General features: G+C 55.9%; 2 protein-coding genes across 2 annotated transcripts; both read right to left on the bottom strand.

Annotated features, from left to right (window-relative positions):
• On the bottom strand, positions 1-8,075 carry MPZL3 (myelin protein zero like 3). Its single transcript, XM_020794140.3, has 6 exons — positions 7,910-8,075; positions 6,528-6,697; positions 6,092-6,302; positions 5,347-5,512; positions 4,502-4,556; positions 1-3,934 (listed from the first exon to the last, which is right to left on the bottom strand). Exons 1-6 carry the CDS (start codon positions 7,992-7,994, stop codon positions 3,908-3,910), a joined length of 714 nt encoding a protein of 237 aa, XP_020649799.3. The 5' UTR covers positions 7,995-8,075; the 3' UTR covers positions 1-3,907.
• Positions 8,076-8,537: 462 nt separating this feature from the next.
• MPZL2 (myelin protein zero like 2) lies at positions 8,538-15,722 on the bottom strand. The gene is made up of 6 exons (XM_020794123.3): positions 15,553-15,722; positions 13,583-13,749; positions 12,324-12,534; positions 12,039-12,174; positions 11,282-11,359; positions 8,538-10,666 (listed from the first exon to the last, which is right to left on the bottom strand). Exons 1-5 carry the CDS (start codon positions 15,617-15,619, stop codon positions 11,290-11,292), a joined length of 651 nt encoding a protein of 216 aa, XP_020649782.2. The 5' UTR covers positions 15,620-15,722; the 3' UTR covers positions 8,538-10,666; positions 11,282-11,289.
• Between the last annotated feature and the right edge of the window lie 918 nt (positions 15,723-16,640).

The following is a 16,640-nucleotide window of genomic DNA, read 5'->3' as shown; positions in this document are numbered from 1 at the left end:
TTTTTGGGGAAACCTGTTTATTCTTTTTTTAAAAAATTATTTTTAACAAAGGGTGACAAAAAGGAAAAGGGGAATTGAGGTTAAGAGGGAAGAGGAGAAACAATAACATACTAACATGCATTCTATACATATTGCCATATCAAAATTCCAAATTATTCTTTTTACTATTTTCTGCCTTCCAGATTTAAGTTCTCATTTCAATGTATGCTCTTCATATGCTGCCTGTTGACTCAATCCATTTGTAGAATAATTCCCATCTTTCTGTTGCCTTTTGTAAAGGACAGTCCTTCATCACTTCTGATAAAATGTCCATTTCCGCTGGGGAAACCTGTTTATTCTTATCTGCAACTGTTCCCTGTAGGCTGGATTTGTCCTTGCATTTTTGTTGTTGTTGTTTAGTTGTGTCCCACTCTTCGTGACCCCGTGGACCAGGGCACGCCAGGCCCTCTGGTCTTCCACTGCCTATTTTTATTTATTTAACTTTATTTAAAACCTTTTTTTTACCCCACCTTTCTCCTAAAAGAGGACCCTAGATGACTTAGATCACTAAAAGGTAATATTTACAGCCAAACACAGTAAGTCTACAGATATTTAAAAGGATGAGGCAAACATCACACTAAAAAAGCAACACCAAAAAACACATTCAAAGCAGTAAGGCACAACCATCCCTTTAAAACCTTGTCATTAAGGGAGAACTGAAGGGACCATGTACACAAAAGTCCTGCATGAAACATGCAAGAACAACACACCTTTAATAAAATTGACAAAGGGTATATATGCACATGTTTTTTGTTCCCTCAAAGAGTCTCTGTAAAGGAATAAGGCTGGCCAGGTATCGCCAGGGCAGGTTATCTTGCATTCCAATCTAGAATGGAGAAGCAAACAGACACAGCAGGATGGCTGGGTTTGGCTCTCTTCCCCCAGGTGAATACCAGGACCAGTCTTATGAGAATTGAACTCTGAAACTGGACAGTCATTGCACCATACCTTTTCCAATACAAACATTATTTCCTTCTCACCTTAGAAGTCTCCTTTTCACCCAACCTTGTAACCTCTTTGCAAAATAATAAATTGCTGTCTACAGACGCTGTTGTAAAATTTTATCCCTTCTGTGATTCCCACTCCAATAAAGTTTGGATTCCTTTGTGATCCCATCCCTTCTAATAGGTCATGAACCACGCATTCCTCCTCCCATCTCCTTGTACCATTTCCACCCATTGCTCCTCCCATTCCCTTGTGTAACCAATGTTATAAAAATCCTGGTCTTCCTGTGCATAACACAGTTGTTCTTGCCTACACTTAGAGGTAAAACAGCAACCGTTTGAACTCTCTCTCGTGTCAAGGTTTATTGGTGTTCAAACTTTGACTCGCTATTCTGGAGACTAGCTCCTGATTTCAACAAACCTGCCTGAAGAGAAAGGTCTTCTTCACCTGTTAGCAGAAGGACATGTGTACCATCAAGTTGATTCCGACTTACGGCAACTCTAATGGGGTTTTCAAGGTATGTGAAATGTTTAAAGCGGTTTTAGAATTGCCACTCTGCACTGAATTTCCATGGCCAAACAGGGGTTTGAGCGCAGCTTTCCTGAGTCTCCTAAACGAAAACTTTCCCCCTCCGCTCCATATCCGACTGGCTCTTGTTTTATGCTGTATTTTAAGTCCTACATATGTACACTTTCAAAATAGCAAAGGTCAGGTCAGTTTCAAAATACAATGATTTGATTTTTCCATGAAATCCATGTGAGGAACAGATGCCCATCTCACCTGAAAAAGACAGGCCAGAGGTATTCACACGAAGGAAGCTCTTGTAGCCACTTACAGAAACAACCAACCTATTAAAATACAGCCCTAAACCCAGCAGCCAAAAACTAAAAACTAAAACTATCCTTCAAGGACGGCTTCACAGGCCCAATTCTTCCCTGGCCACCCTTAGCGCCCATGGGTGCTGCCACCCATCTCACAGTGGAGTAGCAACCCTCCTGGTGTCAGACGTATCAAAGCACATATAGTGCCTTCACTAAGAGGTGTTTGCCTGGGGCAGCTAAAGCAACCAAGGATCTTGTGGTCCCTTAAAGTGACATCTGGCACCAGTGCTTGTGGATATATCCAGGGTTCTCCCCACCACCTCCAACACCTGCCAGGAGTGACCCAGAGCCCACAGGGAGGGGCCTGCTTTACCTCTGCCTCTACCAAGAAGCTACCGCCCTCCCCAGGAGCAGCAGCAGCAGCACCCCCCAATCCTGCTTGTTTCACTTACTCCTTCAGGGAGCACGGAGTGACGATGCAGGAGTGGGCACCCTCTCACCAAAAGGGATGCCCTCCTGCCCCAGAACATGCAGCAGATGGCTTAGCCTCCCTGCTGGACGCAAGCTTTCTTCATCGCCACTTGCATTCCAGCAGGCCTGGGCATGTTGCCTCCCTTTGAGCAGATTGTGGGCAGGATGATGCTGGGAGCAGGAAGCAGGCCACGGGCCATCTGCTGGGGTGCCCCCTCCCAGGGACCAGCCCAAAGCTGAGTCAGAGAAAGAGCTGGCTGGGCCAGGTGTTCTAGGAACACCAGCAGAACTGGTCCAGATGACAGGAAGCCCAACGTCAGCAGTGCACTGGGCCAGATGGCATTGGCCGTGACCCCACACAGCCCAGGAAAGCAAGCCCGCTCCCAGCACTTCCTCTGCTGAGCCCAGCAGCCGAGACAACAGACCTTCAGCAGCAGACCAGAGACAAAGAAATCCTTTATCCACAGCAGCAAATGGGAGATGTGCCTCAGAAGCCATCTGATGGGGAGAAAGGGAGGAGCCTTTTCAACTTCCTTCTCTCCCATCTGCAGGAGCCAGCCAGCCATTCTGGGCTGTAGAACACGCAGGTCCAGGGTTGACCTGGGCCTCAGCCAGCCAGCCAGCCAGCCAATTAATGCTCTGGGCCTCCAGAGGGTGATTTACTCAAATCCATATTGAAGAGAGTGAACAGGGATGTTGGTCTTCCAGTCATGCCTCTGCAACACCTTGCTGACCCCTCAGCGCAAACAAGAGGAAGACTATTAGACTGAGCTGGACAACCTTTTGTCAGATCCAAAAAAAGAGGCTGTAATCCTGCAGAGCCCCTCTGTAAGACTGACCCACAATGAAACAGGGGGCTGAAGGATGGACCCACCTAAAGTCACACCTACCAGGAGCTGCCCAAGGCCTGTGGTCACCCTACTTGCCATTACACCTAGAAGCCCTGCTTCTTAATCCCTCCCTCTGCAGAAGAGACAAGAGGAGAAGAGCATCTGTCCAAAGGAAAGGCCTCCACTGGTCCTGAGACACAAGTCCAGCAGGCGTCCATAGAACCCAGACACACGAGGAGGCAACACCCATCTTTCTGGTATAATCCAGACTGGGGGCGGGGGGGGGGGCTATCCCTGGTCAGGGGCCTGCCATCAGCAGGTGGCCTCAGCCAGTAGCAGGAGCCCAGGGCACCATGGGTAAGGCAAGCACTGAGCCCGGAATCAGAGGTGGCAGCTTCCCAAGGCAGAGGGGAGCCCTGGCCAGTGAGTGGTACAGCCAAGAGGGGGACCCCATGACCACACCTTGGCTGTGAGGGACCCTATGGTACCATGCAGCTGAAGTCAATGGAGCATCAGGAGACAGGGTCACACAAAGAGCTGGTCAGCCCCAAGTGGCCCTTTGGCCCTTTACAATCCCCCTTCTGGACCCAGACAGTCCACGCAGGACCCGGACAAACAGAGAAGAAATGGGCAAGCCTTGATTGTACCCAGGTGGAAAGGCAAACTGGTCCCACCCCCCACCCCCGTCTAGCACTTTGAAGTCCAGGGCCAACACCGTGTTCATAAGGGAACCTCTCAGAGACCACCCCCAACCCCAGCAGCCTCAGATGATCCTCTCAAGGTGGTCTTCCTCTTCCACCCTCAGTACGGATCCTCTTCGTCTGTGTCCTGAAAAAAGAACAAGGAGAGGCACTCAAGGGGGGCCACCAACAGAGCCACGGGTATTTTACTCAGCCCATGGGCAAAAGGGAGATCATTTCCCACCTGAGGAGACCCAGGGCACATATTTATACCAACTGGTTAACCGCGATTCCACTTAAGCCTAAATGAACCTGACTTGGCCGTTCTGATTTCTGACTCTGGTGACTTTCCCCTTTCAGGTTCACTAAATTGGATCTCAGTATGGATGGTGTCCCCAGTCCCTGAAGTTAATTCCTTGCTTTCACTGGGTCATCTCCGAGTAAGGAGGAAGCAGAAAGAAAGCAGCTGGAGCTTTCTCTCCAGCAATGATGCTCAGCTGGTGGCTGGCTCTTCCTGCGGCAGAGAACCTACAGGCCAGGGGAGTCCTCTGCATGGGACAAGCCCAGGGGAGGGCAGGCCGAGTGGGAAGAGTGAATGGGAAACAAGGCTGCGCAGCGGCCAGACCACCTTGCAAAGCTGGTGTGTATGGTGGCTTCTCTCTTCCTTAGCCTTGACCCCACCTGGTTCCACACAAAAAAGGGCCCTTCTGCTTACCAGACACTGCAGGCACCAGTCAGCCAGCCTCTGTCCACAACCAGCTTGCTCAGGTCTATAAGAACACAGCAGGAAAGAAGGTCAGGTAGGGAGATCACCAGCACCTCATCCCTGGCCAAGACAGCAATGGCCTAGGAATTTAGGGGAAGCCAACTGCACCCACATTTCAGCAGCTGATCCCATCCTAATCTGAAGGTTGGAAAACCCCAGTTTTCAGGCAACCCTATGGTTCCTCGCCACTGATCAAAACCTCAGCCTGCGTGCACGCATATAGGCCTACCCATGCACACAAGCAGGCATGCTGCCCTTGGCACTTGCCACAATGCTTCTTGTGCACTAGCGGCTTTAAGGGGCTGCTACTTGACAGAACATAATATCATTTTATAATCTTCAAACTGCAGAGCTAGAAAGGGCCCTATGGATCATTGAGTCCAACCCCTGTCAAGAAAGCACAGTGGGGAATCGAACTCCCAGCCTCTGGCTCAGCAGCCTGATAACTTGGGGTGCACTATTATGCAGTCAGCAGGCACTGGGGGAAGAGGGTCTCCACAGGCCACAGTCCCATCTGTTGTTGTTGGGTGTTGTTGTTGTTTTTTTTAGCAGGAGGTAAGGGATTCAGGGAGCAGGACATAGCTTTGGAGCACCTGGTTTGATGGAGTGGGGCACAGGAGCAGAACCCCTGCTTGTTCGGCAGAAGGTTTGGGTTCAATCCTGACAGCGCCTCCAGGTGGGGAGGGGAAGGGGTGGGGTCTTGTTAAGCCTTATTTAATAGGCACCCAGGTAACCCCTCCCACCCAATTCCCACTCTCTCCATTGTGCCCCAGATAAGTCTGTGATGTCCTCACTCATCTGAGACTTCAATTGAGGACTTCTTGTAGCTGAACTTCTTCCTGCTCTTCAGCAACCCAAGTTTCTTGCCCATCCGGACCAGCAGCAGAGCAATCACAATGGCTGAGGGGAGGAAGACGAGGATGGAGAGCAGCCCAGCTGATGTGAGTTGGAAGGAGGCACCTGTGGGAGGAAAGGAGCAAGAACAAGCCGATCAGGCCCAGAAGCAGCGGGTGGAGCCTCTGGGGCAAAGGCTGAGCTGCCTGGCCAAAATGCAAGGAGGCAATCGGCCAAGATCAGACCCCACCACCAAGAAACCAGCAGAAAGGAAGGAGGTATTGGGTCAGCTCCCATAACAAGCATGAGCCAGTGTGGTGGATGGCTCTACACGCAGCAGAAAAGGTCACCATGGGGCCCGTCTCCATCTAGGGGCAATCACGGGATCCCACTAGGGAGGTCACAGATCCACTGAGGGAGGCATAACCTCTGATCCCTAGGTAAATACAGGCTTCGGTGGACTAGGTAGGAATTCCTGGGCTTCCAGCCCCACCCCCCAGAGCAGAAAAAGGACTCACTCTGCCCACATCTCTCCCAACTGGCAGTACAATCCATAGTGAAGAGAGGATGCAACCCAGCAAAAGAGCAGCCAGCACATGTGGCTGGAAACCCTCCTGGGCTTCTCTTAATGCTCTGCTCACAAGAGTGGATCTGTGAGGGACTCAGAGCCCCGGGGGCCGGCCTGGAGGCACGTCTTCCCCTCACCTCTCTGAGTGACCATCAGCACGGTCTGCGGGATGTTGTGCTGGACGTCTGGAGGGTTCCTCACCGTGCAGGTGAAGGTCCCATTGTCATCCATGGTTGGGTTGCTGATCCGAATGGAGGCGTCTTGCTTGTTCACGTCTCCAGCCCAGGAGATCCGGTCACGGAAGGTGCCGCTCTGAGCTGGGTAAGCCTCAGACTGGTAGTGGAAGATCTGGAGCATAGGTGGGGGCAGAAAGTGATGGGGAGTGAGGAGCGGCATGAGAGCCTGCCCCCTCCCCAGCACCCCAAGGAAAGAGCTTGGACTGCCACCCATTCAGGATCTGGGGAGGGGGGCAGAGGGAGACGTCAGTGGCACCCACACAGGCACACACTCTCAGAGCAGCAGAGAGGAGGCAGCTGTAGAACCAAGAAAGGACAGGCACCCAGAACCACTCACCGGCTCTAGTTTCCCCCCAGTAAGTGGTCGATACGTCCAGTCAATGGTGAGCTTCTCTGTAACTGGAGAAGACGACTGAAACCAGCACCCGAGTGTCACCGGCTCCCCCACCAAGGCTTGGACGTTGGAGTCAGCCTGGATCTCCAGTGAGCAGACGCCGGAAGCCAGGGCTGTGGAGAGAAAGAGCCCCAGCAGAGGAGTGAACCACATGGGCAGACGCTGCATGTCCTGGAGAGGTCTTGGCCCAGCAAATGGACCATCCGGGGGGGGGGGGGGGCAAGCAAGGAAGAGAAGAGCTTTGCCTAGAGAGAGCCCCAGAAACAGCGCCCGGAGGCCATGTGGCCAGGGGCACCGGGGATCCCAACTGGGGACCTGGCTGGAAATGGTTTGTAGGAGGCAGGCGCCACTTGCAACGGGCCTAAGTGGAGCACTTTGCTTGCTTTCTTCTGTAACAGGATGGCCTGGATTTTAGCGGACAGCTCCTTCCAGTGTTTTGATTTTCTGCTTTTTTAAAAGAATGAAAGTTGCTGGAAGAAACAACATTCTGAATTGGTAACACATTTCTTGGGCTACTAAAAAAAATCACAAAAAGTAAAGTTTTCAAGTCCTACAGGACTTTTGTTCAGGTGCAGGTCCTACAAAATTCTGGGAACTGGAGAATAAGCCCAGCCACACAAGTGGCTGGAGCCAAAAGAGATGGGCCTTGGAAACTAGCAGCTGGCCGGAAAGAGATCGCCAGGTCAAGGCAAAACCGCCCCCCTTCTCCCCCCCTCTGTAAACAAAGGCAACTGGACATCCCACCCCTGGCACGGGGCTGTTGCGGTTGGCAACGCATCGGGTTGAAAGGGCTTCCCTGGCACGGCCTTCTTCGGCTTGACCCCGGGCAACGCCGCCTGCCAGAGAGGCTGGGGCTCTGAAGCCCCCCCCCCCCCGCTGGAGCCTGGGGCCAAGGACGAGAGCCTGCGCTGGGAGTCCCCGGGAGAGGCTCAGTCCCAGCCAGGAGGTCCTTCCGCGCCCGGGGCCGGCTAGCCGGCGAGCTGGCCCGCTTGGGGAACGGCCGCCGGGTGGAGGCTCGGGAAGCGGGCGGTGGCCGGAGACCCCGCAGGCCCCTCGCGGGAAGAGGGGCACCTCCGTGCTTGGGCTCACCCACTCCTGCCGCGCCGGCCGGTCACTCTCGCGGCCCCTCCGGGCGCCCAGCCGGCCTCCCGCGTCCACCCAGGAAGCGGGAGGCAGGCGGACGGGGCGGAAGCCGAGAGCGGCCGAAGCCGGCGGGCGGCCTCTTCCCGACGGTCGGCGCGCTGCTGCCCCCGGGGCGGAGGGGACGGTCTCCCGGGGAGGCGGGCGCCTGGCGCAGGGGATCCCCGGCCCATCCATCAACTCACAGAGCAGGAGCAGGAGCCCCGGCAGCAGGAGCGGGGCCGGTTCCCCGCCGGGTGGGGGCGGCTTCCGCGGCCGGCTCGGTCCCATCTTGCTCCTGGGCGCCTCGGCCTGCCAGGTGAAGCGGAAGGGGCGGGGCCTCTGCCCAGGTACGCCCGGCGGGCGGAGCCTGCTCTCCCCCGACTCCCCCCGCCCGGCTCCGCTTGCAGCTGCTGCTGCTGCTGCTGCTGCTGCTGCTGCTGGGGGGGGGGCGGCGTGGGGGGGGGTGGAGGGTGGCGACCTGGTAGCCCTTGGGGCGCACCAGGAGCCTCGGAGGGCCAGCGGCTTCCTGCGCGCCTCTCCTCCAAAACAGGCGGCCCCCCGCCCACCGCGGGGCCCCTCCCCAACTCCTGGATCTCCGGGACCTCCTCTCTTGGGACGCAGTCTCTGTGTGGTGGCTCGGAGAACCTCGGCCTTCTGAGCCCTCCTGCTCCGGCGGTGTACCTCAGGGGAGCCCCACCTAGATGGAAGGAACAATGGGGGGGCAGCAGGAGTCGGCAGCCCCCCCCCCGTTTTCTGGGGTGCTTTGCTGAGGCAGTCAGTACTGTAGCCAGTTTGTTTGGTTTGACTGTTGACAACAAGGGACACAATTGCTGCTACCAAAATCTATGAGTTTATTTGCATAGAAACATTTATCAAGCCTTTTGCAAACAATGTAAGGGGGGGGGAAGGGGCCCAGCAGCAGAGGGACCCTCCCTTCTGGCCAGGGACCAAGTTGTCCTGGATCTGAAATGTGCAAGGCTGACTACTATGAAAGGCAGTGAAGGCAGCTTTTGGGGGGCTGACAGCAAACCCCAGGGGGCTTCCCATCTGTGTGGGGATAAATCCTCCTCCTCCTCCCCCTCCTCCCCCCAACCACCTAAACTGCAACCCGGCAGTTCATTGAGGTGGCCAAGGGGCTGTGCTCTGCTCGTCAGTGGGCTGTGCAGCTTCCAGACACGGAGAGGAGGCCGGCTCAGCTATGGGGACCGGGTCGCTGCCTGAGGGGCCCAGCCGGTCGCCTCAAAGGAACTCCGACCCCTGCAGCCACGGGGCCAACGGGCTCCACCAAACGTGGGACACCACGTTCTGCAGGTGCTGGAGCAAACTCTCCGCCTCTTCTGCTTTCGGTTTTGCCCTGACCCAAGCGCTGGGGCTCCGAAACTGAGCCACCCATCAGGATGAGGAGCTAGGCTCTTCTGGAACAGGTCACAAAGACCAATTTAGCCTTCGTTGGAAAGAATGCCAGAAGAGGAGAGCTCCCGGCCTTTTCCGAGAAGCTGTGGGCTCGGGTGTGAGGCGAGGCATGGCCTGGGGAGCTGCTGGGGGATGGCCCCCTTTGCCAGCTTCATAAAGATACCCTCCCTGCTCCAGTCCCCCCCCCCAATTGACTCTTGGCTGCTGTGCTGAGCATTTGCGTGCTTCTAGCATGAGGTAATTCTGTCCCCCCCCCCTTACAAAAAAGAGGGTCCTGTTCTGTTGAGGGTTTTATGAATAAGTGGCATCAAAGTAATTATGGGAAATGAAACATACGGCAAAGCGAGTGGGAGGGAGTTCATTCCACCCGGAAACTTGTGTTTGCAGTTAGTATTCAAACAGCCTTGTAGAACTTTGGAGGAGGTGATTAAAGGCACTTTTGCAGTGCGTACTTACAGTTTTTCCCCGAAAATAAGACAAGGTCATATTAATTTTTGCTCCAAAATAAAACCCCGCATGAGGGCTTATTTTCAGGGGATTTTTTTCCCATGTGCAACAATTTTGAATACATTTATTCAAAGACAATCGTGTCCTCCACTTCTGGTGGCTGCACAAGGGTGGAGGGTGGGGTTTCACTTAACTGGAGCTTATTTTGGGGGTAGGGCTTATATAATGAGCATCCTGAAAAATCATACTAGGGCTTATTTTTCAGGATTAGGTCTTACGTTCAGGGAAACAGGGTATGTACACACTTTCTTTCTCCCCCTCCCCCCTCCCCTTTTGGATTGGCCTTTGGCAGGGAAAGCACTCAGCAAACCCTCCCATTTTGGCTGCCAAAACAACTGCACAGCCCGCCAGCCCACCCGTGGCACTCGTGGACAGCATGGCTGTCATCACCCCCCCACACACACACCTTTTGCTAGTTGCTTCTTCCCAGTCTGTTTCAGAGGACAGCTCACACAAGGAGGAAGATGGGGCTCCCTCAAGTCCAGTCCCCCCCCCCCCGCAGCAGGTCCCTCTTCTAGGATTTGCTGGCCTGGCCTCTCTTTCCTGGCAGCTTCTGCAGGGTTACTTCCCGGCAGTGGAGAAAAAGGGAGCCTCCCTGCCATGGATTCTCTCTCTGGAAAACATTGGTGTGGAGCAGGTGCTGCTCGTGGCCCTGTTGGCTTCACATGGCATTGCCTAGACAATTCTCTCTGATTCCAGGAATGTTGTTCTTGTGCTTTCAAGAAGGGGGCAGTTTTGCAAGAAGAAATGAGAAAACGCCCCTCTTCCACACCGCCCCCCTCCCCTGCTTGTCAATGCGAGACTGCGGAAGAAGGCCTGATCTGGCAGGTGGTCTGTGCTTCCTTTTACACAGGCGAGTGTGGTGAGGCTCCTCTCACTCCAGTGGCTACAGGTGATGTTGAATGGAGTCTTCCTTCCTCCAGGATAAGGAAAGCAGCCTCTTCTTTCTAACCCCTGTCTTTGGTCCAGAGCCCTGAAAAGGCACCTTCTAGTCCCTTGGCATCCAAGCTGAAGACTGGGGAGGGTGTGTGTGGTGGAACCTTTTAGGGAAGAAGAAGGTGGACATGTGATCACTTTTGGATGGGTTGCTGGCTCGGTGACTAGCAAGGAGTTCTAAACAGGTCAGGTTGACCTGAGGAGCATCGCTCCAGGGGAACTGGCAGGTTGCTGCTGCAGTGGCAGCACAATGCTCAGGAGGGCAAGGAGGAAGATCCGCCCTGGTCCTTTCTGTCTACAAGTGGGGGTTGTTGTTGTTGCTGCTGCTGCTGGTGGTGCTGGTGTTACTACAAGCCATCAAGTTCCATCTAACTTCTGGCAGCCCTAATAAGATTTTCAAAGCATTTAAGGAGTGATTTTACCAGTGCCCCCTCCCCCCCTCCCGTGAGTTTCTATAGCTGAGTGGGGATTTGAACCCAGGTCTCCTAAGATATAGTCTGCCCACTACCCCAGACTGGCTCTCACACAAGGGGTAACACCCTGCCCAGAAGGGCCAGAGTGTCTGCTCTTGAGACCAAGCCTCCTCCCTCCCCTCCCCTTCCCATCCCCTCTGCCTCACTGCTTGCCTGACAACCAGGCAACACCTGCCATGGGGGTGGGGGTGGGGGTGTGTGTGGGGTGGGGGTGTGGGTGTGGGTGTGGGTGTGTAAGGCACCTACCAGCAGGATCAGGCCTCCTCTCCCAGCTGGGACATTTCCTTCTCCTCTGGAACCTCTTTCAGCTTCTCCTTCTCAGGCCTGTTTCTCAGCGAGAGGAAAAGAGGCGTCAGAGAGACAGTCGCCCGAGGTGGGGGGAGCTCAGCTGCTCGGCCAACCAGCAGGCAAGCCAGCCTGATTGGCCTCTCTGTGGAATGGGATGGAGCCCCTCCAGGACTTGGAGAAAGACAGCAGGAGCGTCACCCCCCCAACCTCAGGCCGAGAGGGCCTGGGAGCACTGCCTTCCCCCCCCCATGCACACACACACACACACACACACTTTCCCCTTGCTCCTTCAGAATACATGTAGCGCAGCCTTGGGTGGCTCAGGTCTCTCTCCCTGATGGGTCAGCCCCTGTGCCCCACAGCGGCCTGTTCTTCTTAGCCAGCTCTGTGCCCCACTCAACTCCTTCTGCTTCCCCTTTGACTTATTGAAAGGGGAACTTCTCTCTGTTCATGCACTCGAGGCCTCGGAACCAGGCGAGAGGGTGGGCAGTAGCCCCTCTAGCCTAGGCGGGCAACAGCTCCAAATGCTCCCTCTCTTCAGAGAGGAAACCAGCAGAATTCTTGTAATTCCGGCTCCCAGTTAGAGCAGTTTTTACTAAAGCAGTGACCATATAGTAGGAGGGAACGGCCAGGCACGAGGCGGCTAGCCCGCCCTCATTACAGGCCAGGCCAACTTGCCCTCCTGAGCTGATCAACACCTCATGTGGACACTTACAGTTTCACCTCCAGTTTCTTGTCTTGCCGAACCCTCCGCCGATGACGGAAGATGACAATCACAACCACAATGACAATCATCACAGCGCAAGCAATCCCAATGGTCAGGGCTAAGATATGGATCTCTGAAAAACTCACTGGTGAGAGAAGAAGGGTGGGGGGAGGGGGAGGGGGGTCGAGAGGGAGAAAGGAGCCCTTCGTGTCTTACTGCCGCAGCCTCTTCAGCCCCATCCACCACAAACACCCCCAACCCACCCTCTGCTTCACCCCTGCCTCACTCACCAACCTTTCATCACCACACTCAGCTGGATCTCCCCAGCCACGCCATCCACATCGGGTGGGTTCTTCACCTGGCACTGGAAGGTCCCGTTGTCACTGGGGTTCACGTTCCAAATCATAATAGAGGCATCGTTCTTGAAGACGTTGCCATCCCAGGTGACCCTGCCCATGAAGCGGCCCTTTAGGGGTGGATAGACCTCCTCGTGGTAGTACAAAACCTAGCCGGCAGGGGTGGAGGGGGAGAGAGAGAGAGAGAGAGAGAAAGAGAGAGATGTTCACTGGTTCACCTTCCTTACGGTCACTCCTCTTCTGAAAAAGCTCCTGTCCCACAAGAAGGAAAGTCTCTGACAGGACATCAGAAATCTCTTAAAGGAAGAAGACCTCATTTGGGGAAGGGATGAAACTGTGGGGATGATTGAGAGTTAGCACCAGCCAAGAGTGGCCATGAAGGGAGGACAAGAGGACCCAACCATGGCAAGGACGGGCATCTGAATTCAACAGCAAGACTGTTCATCCTTATGGCCCTTCCACGTCCAGGGGGCAAAATGTCTTGGGTTGTGCCATTACAAAGTGTTGTTCTTGGTGAAGCTTACTTGAGGAGAGCAATTAGGGCTGGGTTCCCACTGGACTTAGTGAGTGCATGTGCACATGTGTGGCTTTTGCAGAGAATAGGACCACAGCTGTTTCCTCTCATAGTGCAATTAGTCATGGGGGGGTGGGGGTTGCTGCCCAAATCACCTTCCACAGACCAGCATTCGGCGGACATGGTCAGATTAGTGGACGGCACTCTTTCAAGAGGGTATTTCCAAATAGGTGCCCCCACCCACCCACAAGCTTCTGATTGTCCCTCCGAGGGCTCTGGAATCTCACTCCCACTCCACCAGCTAACACTCCCTGCCTGGCCTTTGCTCTTTGGAGGGTGAAGCCACGAGTGTGGGAAGGGGAGGCAACTTCTAAGGCAGGAGTGCTGGGTTGAGACTGGGCCAGAGAATGCCCAATGCTCCAGGGGAGGGTCTGAGAACTCTTGGTCCCATTTCAGCTACAACACCCATAGTCCACTCCTCAGGAGAAAGGTGGTCTGTAAAGGAGACAACTAAAGGAATAAATAACAACAGAGGTTCCAGGAAGTGAAGCCTGAAACCTCTGGAAGGCCAAAGGCCTCTCACTCTGCTCTGTGTCGAGTAGACCACTGGATTGTGACCAGGCCTCCGCTCATGGCAGGAAGCGCCGTGTGCTCTTTCAGAGAAGAGGCTGAGATGGACTCACAAAATCCGTGCGGCTCTTAGTCTGGGACTGGAAGTTCCAGGAGACCGTCAGCTGCCGCCCGACAGGGATGTGGCTGTGGAAGGTGCACTTCAAGCGAACATCCGTCCCATTCAGAGCTTCCAGGCTCCCGGGGGTGTAAATCTCAATAGCTGTCACTGGCCAGAGCCCTGGAAGAAAACACACAAAGGAGAGAGAGTTCTGCAGGGGTCCGGGGGAAGCTCTCGGTCCATCTTCTCGCTTGGCATCAAGGCTGACAGTTTTGGCCCAAGCCCAAACAGGGCTGATCTCTCTTGACTTCAGAAACCAAGCAGGAAGGTGCCCAAGACAAATGCTGCCCAGAGAAGGCAAGGAGAGAACGCCTGCCTGACTCCTCTCCCACCCACCATGACTGTCCACCAGAAGCTGACCCAGATAGGCTGGGAGAGGGAAGGAGGGCCTGGCTGGCATGCCCGGCCAGACTTCGGCTCCACAAGGGAGGGACCTTCAGGAGAAGGGCCCTAGGGGGTTTCCTTCCACCGATCCTTTCATTTCTCCCTGGTGAATAGGTGGGGACACTGGCCGAGAACTCACCACACTTCCTCCCACATGGCTGAGCTGGCGGTGCAAGAGACTGGTTGTGCCAGATTCAGGGAGAGCAACCACAGAAGCCCTCAAAGGTTAGACTGCATTTTCGCCAGGGCTGCAAGCAGGCAAACTTTCTTCCACCTCCCCTGAACCACACACACACCTGAAGGCCCAGCCCCCCAAGCCAGAATTCAGAATGAGTGAGACACTCCAGTGCCAACCCCCCCACCCCACCCCCCACCCCCGGAGGCAGCTATCCCAGATGCTTGACTTGAGACATAAACACCACCTGCTGCTGATTGGGGACCTTGCAAGCTAACTTTTCAGAGAGCAGAGCTCACCTCCTGTCCTTGCTGGGAGAAACCTCAAAGCTGCTCAGACCTGCTCTCCACCATCCCCTCCGCCAGGGTGAGTCAGGGTGAGTCTCACAAAAGAGGGTTGTCCTCCTCTCCCGGGAAGTTGCGAAAGACTCCCTGCTGCCCCAAAGGTGGCTGTGTGTGGTGCACCTATTCAAGTGGCTGGCTGCCCTTGGGCAAGCCTGGCCTGGCCTGGCTGGCGGCGCATGTCCCGGCAGGATGTCTCTGCACCGGATGCAGTGGAAAGCGGAACAGGGGAGATCACCTTTCCAGAAAGGTGCAAGGGGCCCTTTCCCCAAAGAGTGCGATCCAGTCCAGGAAAAAAACGTGTGAAGGGGAGATGGGTCAAAGGTCCCTGTCACCCGAGAAGGCGGGGAGGAGGGGAAAAAATGAGAACGACCTCCCCAAGGAAGCAGGCCTGCCGCCTTCTTGCAAAGCCAGGGAGAGCAAGAGGGAGGCAAAGACCGACCGGGAACAAGGCCGTGCAGTGTTTGCTTTAGGCGGCTCTCGATGTCTAATCTCGCCAACCACGGCCGAGGGTTTGGGCCGCGCGGGGCTCATTTTCGGGAGGCCGCCCAGGCTATCAGGAGCCCCCGATACGGGCCGAAGACGGAGCCAGAAGGTGTTCTGGGGTGTGCAATGGTGCGAGGGGCCCTGGGAGTTCTTAAGAAAGGGAATCGCCACTCCTTTTTGTCCCGGAAAGAGAAGGGCGGCAGGGGTGCTGGGCCAGAGGCAGCGGTGGGGCGCTCGGCTTTTCCCCCCCCCCCCCACGAACGGAGGGCCGGCCCAGCTGCGGGAGAGGCCAAGCGGGGAGGGCCCAGGGCCCGGGCCGGGAGCAGGAGGCTTGGGGCTCTCGGGCTGGCTGCCCCGACGACGGGCGCTCCTCTGCCGCGAGGTGGCTGGCTGGGCTAGCTGGCTGGCTCTCGGTGCGAGCCTCCGCTTGGCAGGGCCCGGCACCGGCCGAGGACAGGTGAGCCGCTCTCGCCGCCTGGAAGGCACCCGGGCCGAGGGCTCAAGAGCCGCTGCGGACATCCGCACCTTCTGACTTACCGAGCAGCGGCGGCAGCAGGACGGCGACCCAGCGGGGGCCGGACAGGCCCCGGGCCGGAGGGGTCATGGGCGCGCTCTCGGCCAGGCCAAGGGCGGCCCAACGGAGCAGGTCCGGCGGCTCTTCTCAGGTGCTCCTCCTGCGCAAGAATGATCCAGGTGGAGCCCAGCGGCCGCCCCGCCCCGCCCGGCGCCCGCCCCGTCTCTCCTCTCCAGCCCTCCCACCGGCCAAAGCAGGGAAGGCTGGAAGCGCCTCTCCTGACCCGGCCGCCGCCGCCGCCCTCTTTTTCCCGGGGGAGGCGAGCGGGGCTCCCCAGAGAGGTCCCTCTTCGGGCTGCCCCTCTCGATTTCAGATGCGTGGGGCAGATGAACACCAGTGGGTGGGGGGGTGTGCGGGGACTCAGGCCGTTCTCATATGCTCAGGAGCGCTCTCTTCGTGCTGGCGCCCTTCGGAGCGGCGCCGAGAGGGCCGCGGCCAGTCGGAACGAGGTGCAGCTTGGGTGGCATCTCAAAGCAAGAGGGGACGGCCCGTGATCCTATGCCGACCCTCGGGTGAGGCACATTCCTATCCCAGCGGCCGGGGCAAGAGAGGTGGTCTCTTAGCGCCCCCAACCAAGGCCAAGAAGCGGGGGGGGGGGGGCATTTTAAATTACCAGGAAGGCAGTTGCAAAATTTGGTACATCTCACAGAAGACTTCCTCCTGGAGGGAAGGCTGCAGGATTCTGGGGGCTGCCAAGGGCATGCGTTGAATAAGGCAGCGCAGCTCCTTATTCCTTTGTACTGTAGTTTCTATGGACGGAAAAAAGCAGATACGGATTAAATGGTTTTCAATGCATTCCTATGGGAAATGCAGATTCAACATAAGAACTTTTCAACTTGAGAACCACCTTCCAATACGGATTAAGTTCTTAAGTAGAGACCCCACTGTACTGATTTAGGCTTCTGTTGTCTTGACAGGCAGGATAGGTGTGCCTGGGAAAAGCCCTGCAGCCGGATCAGGCCACTGTCCCCTGCATCCAAGAGCTGTCCATGGGCCTCTGAGGAGGAGCTGGCCGGTGGAGCAGGAGACCAGCTGCAGCCATGGCCCCGAT

The sequence above is a fragment of the Pogona vitticeps genome, chromosome 8 (assembly GCF_051106095.1).
Source record: "Pogona vitticeps strain Pit_001003342236 chromosome 8, PviZW2.1, whole genome shotgun sequence".
In the NCBI taxonomy this organism is placed as follows: domain Eukaryota; kingdom Metazoa; phylum Chordata; class Lepidosauria; order Squamata; family Agamidae; genus Pogona; species Pogona vitticeps.
Note: the sequence above shows the minus strand (reverse complement) of the source record. Positions and strands in the feature narration are given on the sequence as shown.

Excerpts from the sequence above, each read along its gene's own strand:
- MPZL3 (XM_020794140.3), bottom strand. The coding sequence starts at position 7,994 with ATGGGACCGAGCCGGCCGCGGAAGCCGCCCCCACCCGGCGGGGAACCG. Across the intron at positions 5,513-6,091 it reads GCTGATGGTCACTCAGAGAG|GTGCCTCCTTCCAACTCACA; the intron begins GTGAGGGGAAGA and ends TTCCTCCCACAG. Across the intron at positions 4,557-5,346 it reads TCAATTGAAGTCTCAGATGA|ACCTGAGCAAGCTGGTTGTG; the intron begins GTGAGGACATCA and ends GTGTTCTTATAG.
- MPZL2 (XM_020794123.3), bottom strand. The coding sequence starts at position 15,619 with ATGACCCCTCCGGCCCGGGGCCTGTCCGGCCCCCGCTGGGTCGCCGTC. Across the intron at positions 13,750-15,552 it reads CCTGCTGCCGCCGCTGCTCG|GGCTCTGGCCAGTGACAGCT; the intron begins GTAAGTCAGAAG and ends GTTTTCTTCCAG. Across the intron at positions 11,360-12,038 it reads AAGAAACTGGAGGTGAAACT|GCCTGAGAAGGAGAAGCTGA; the intron begins GTAAGTGTCCAC and ends GCTGAGAAACAG.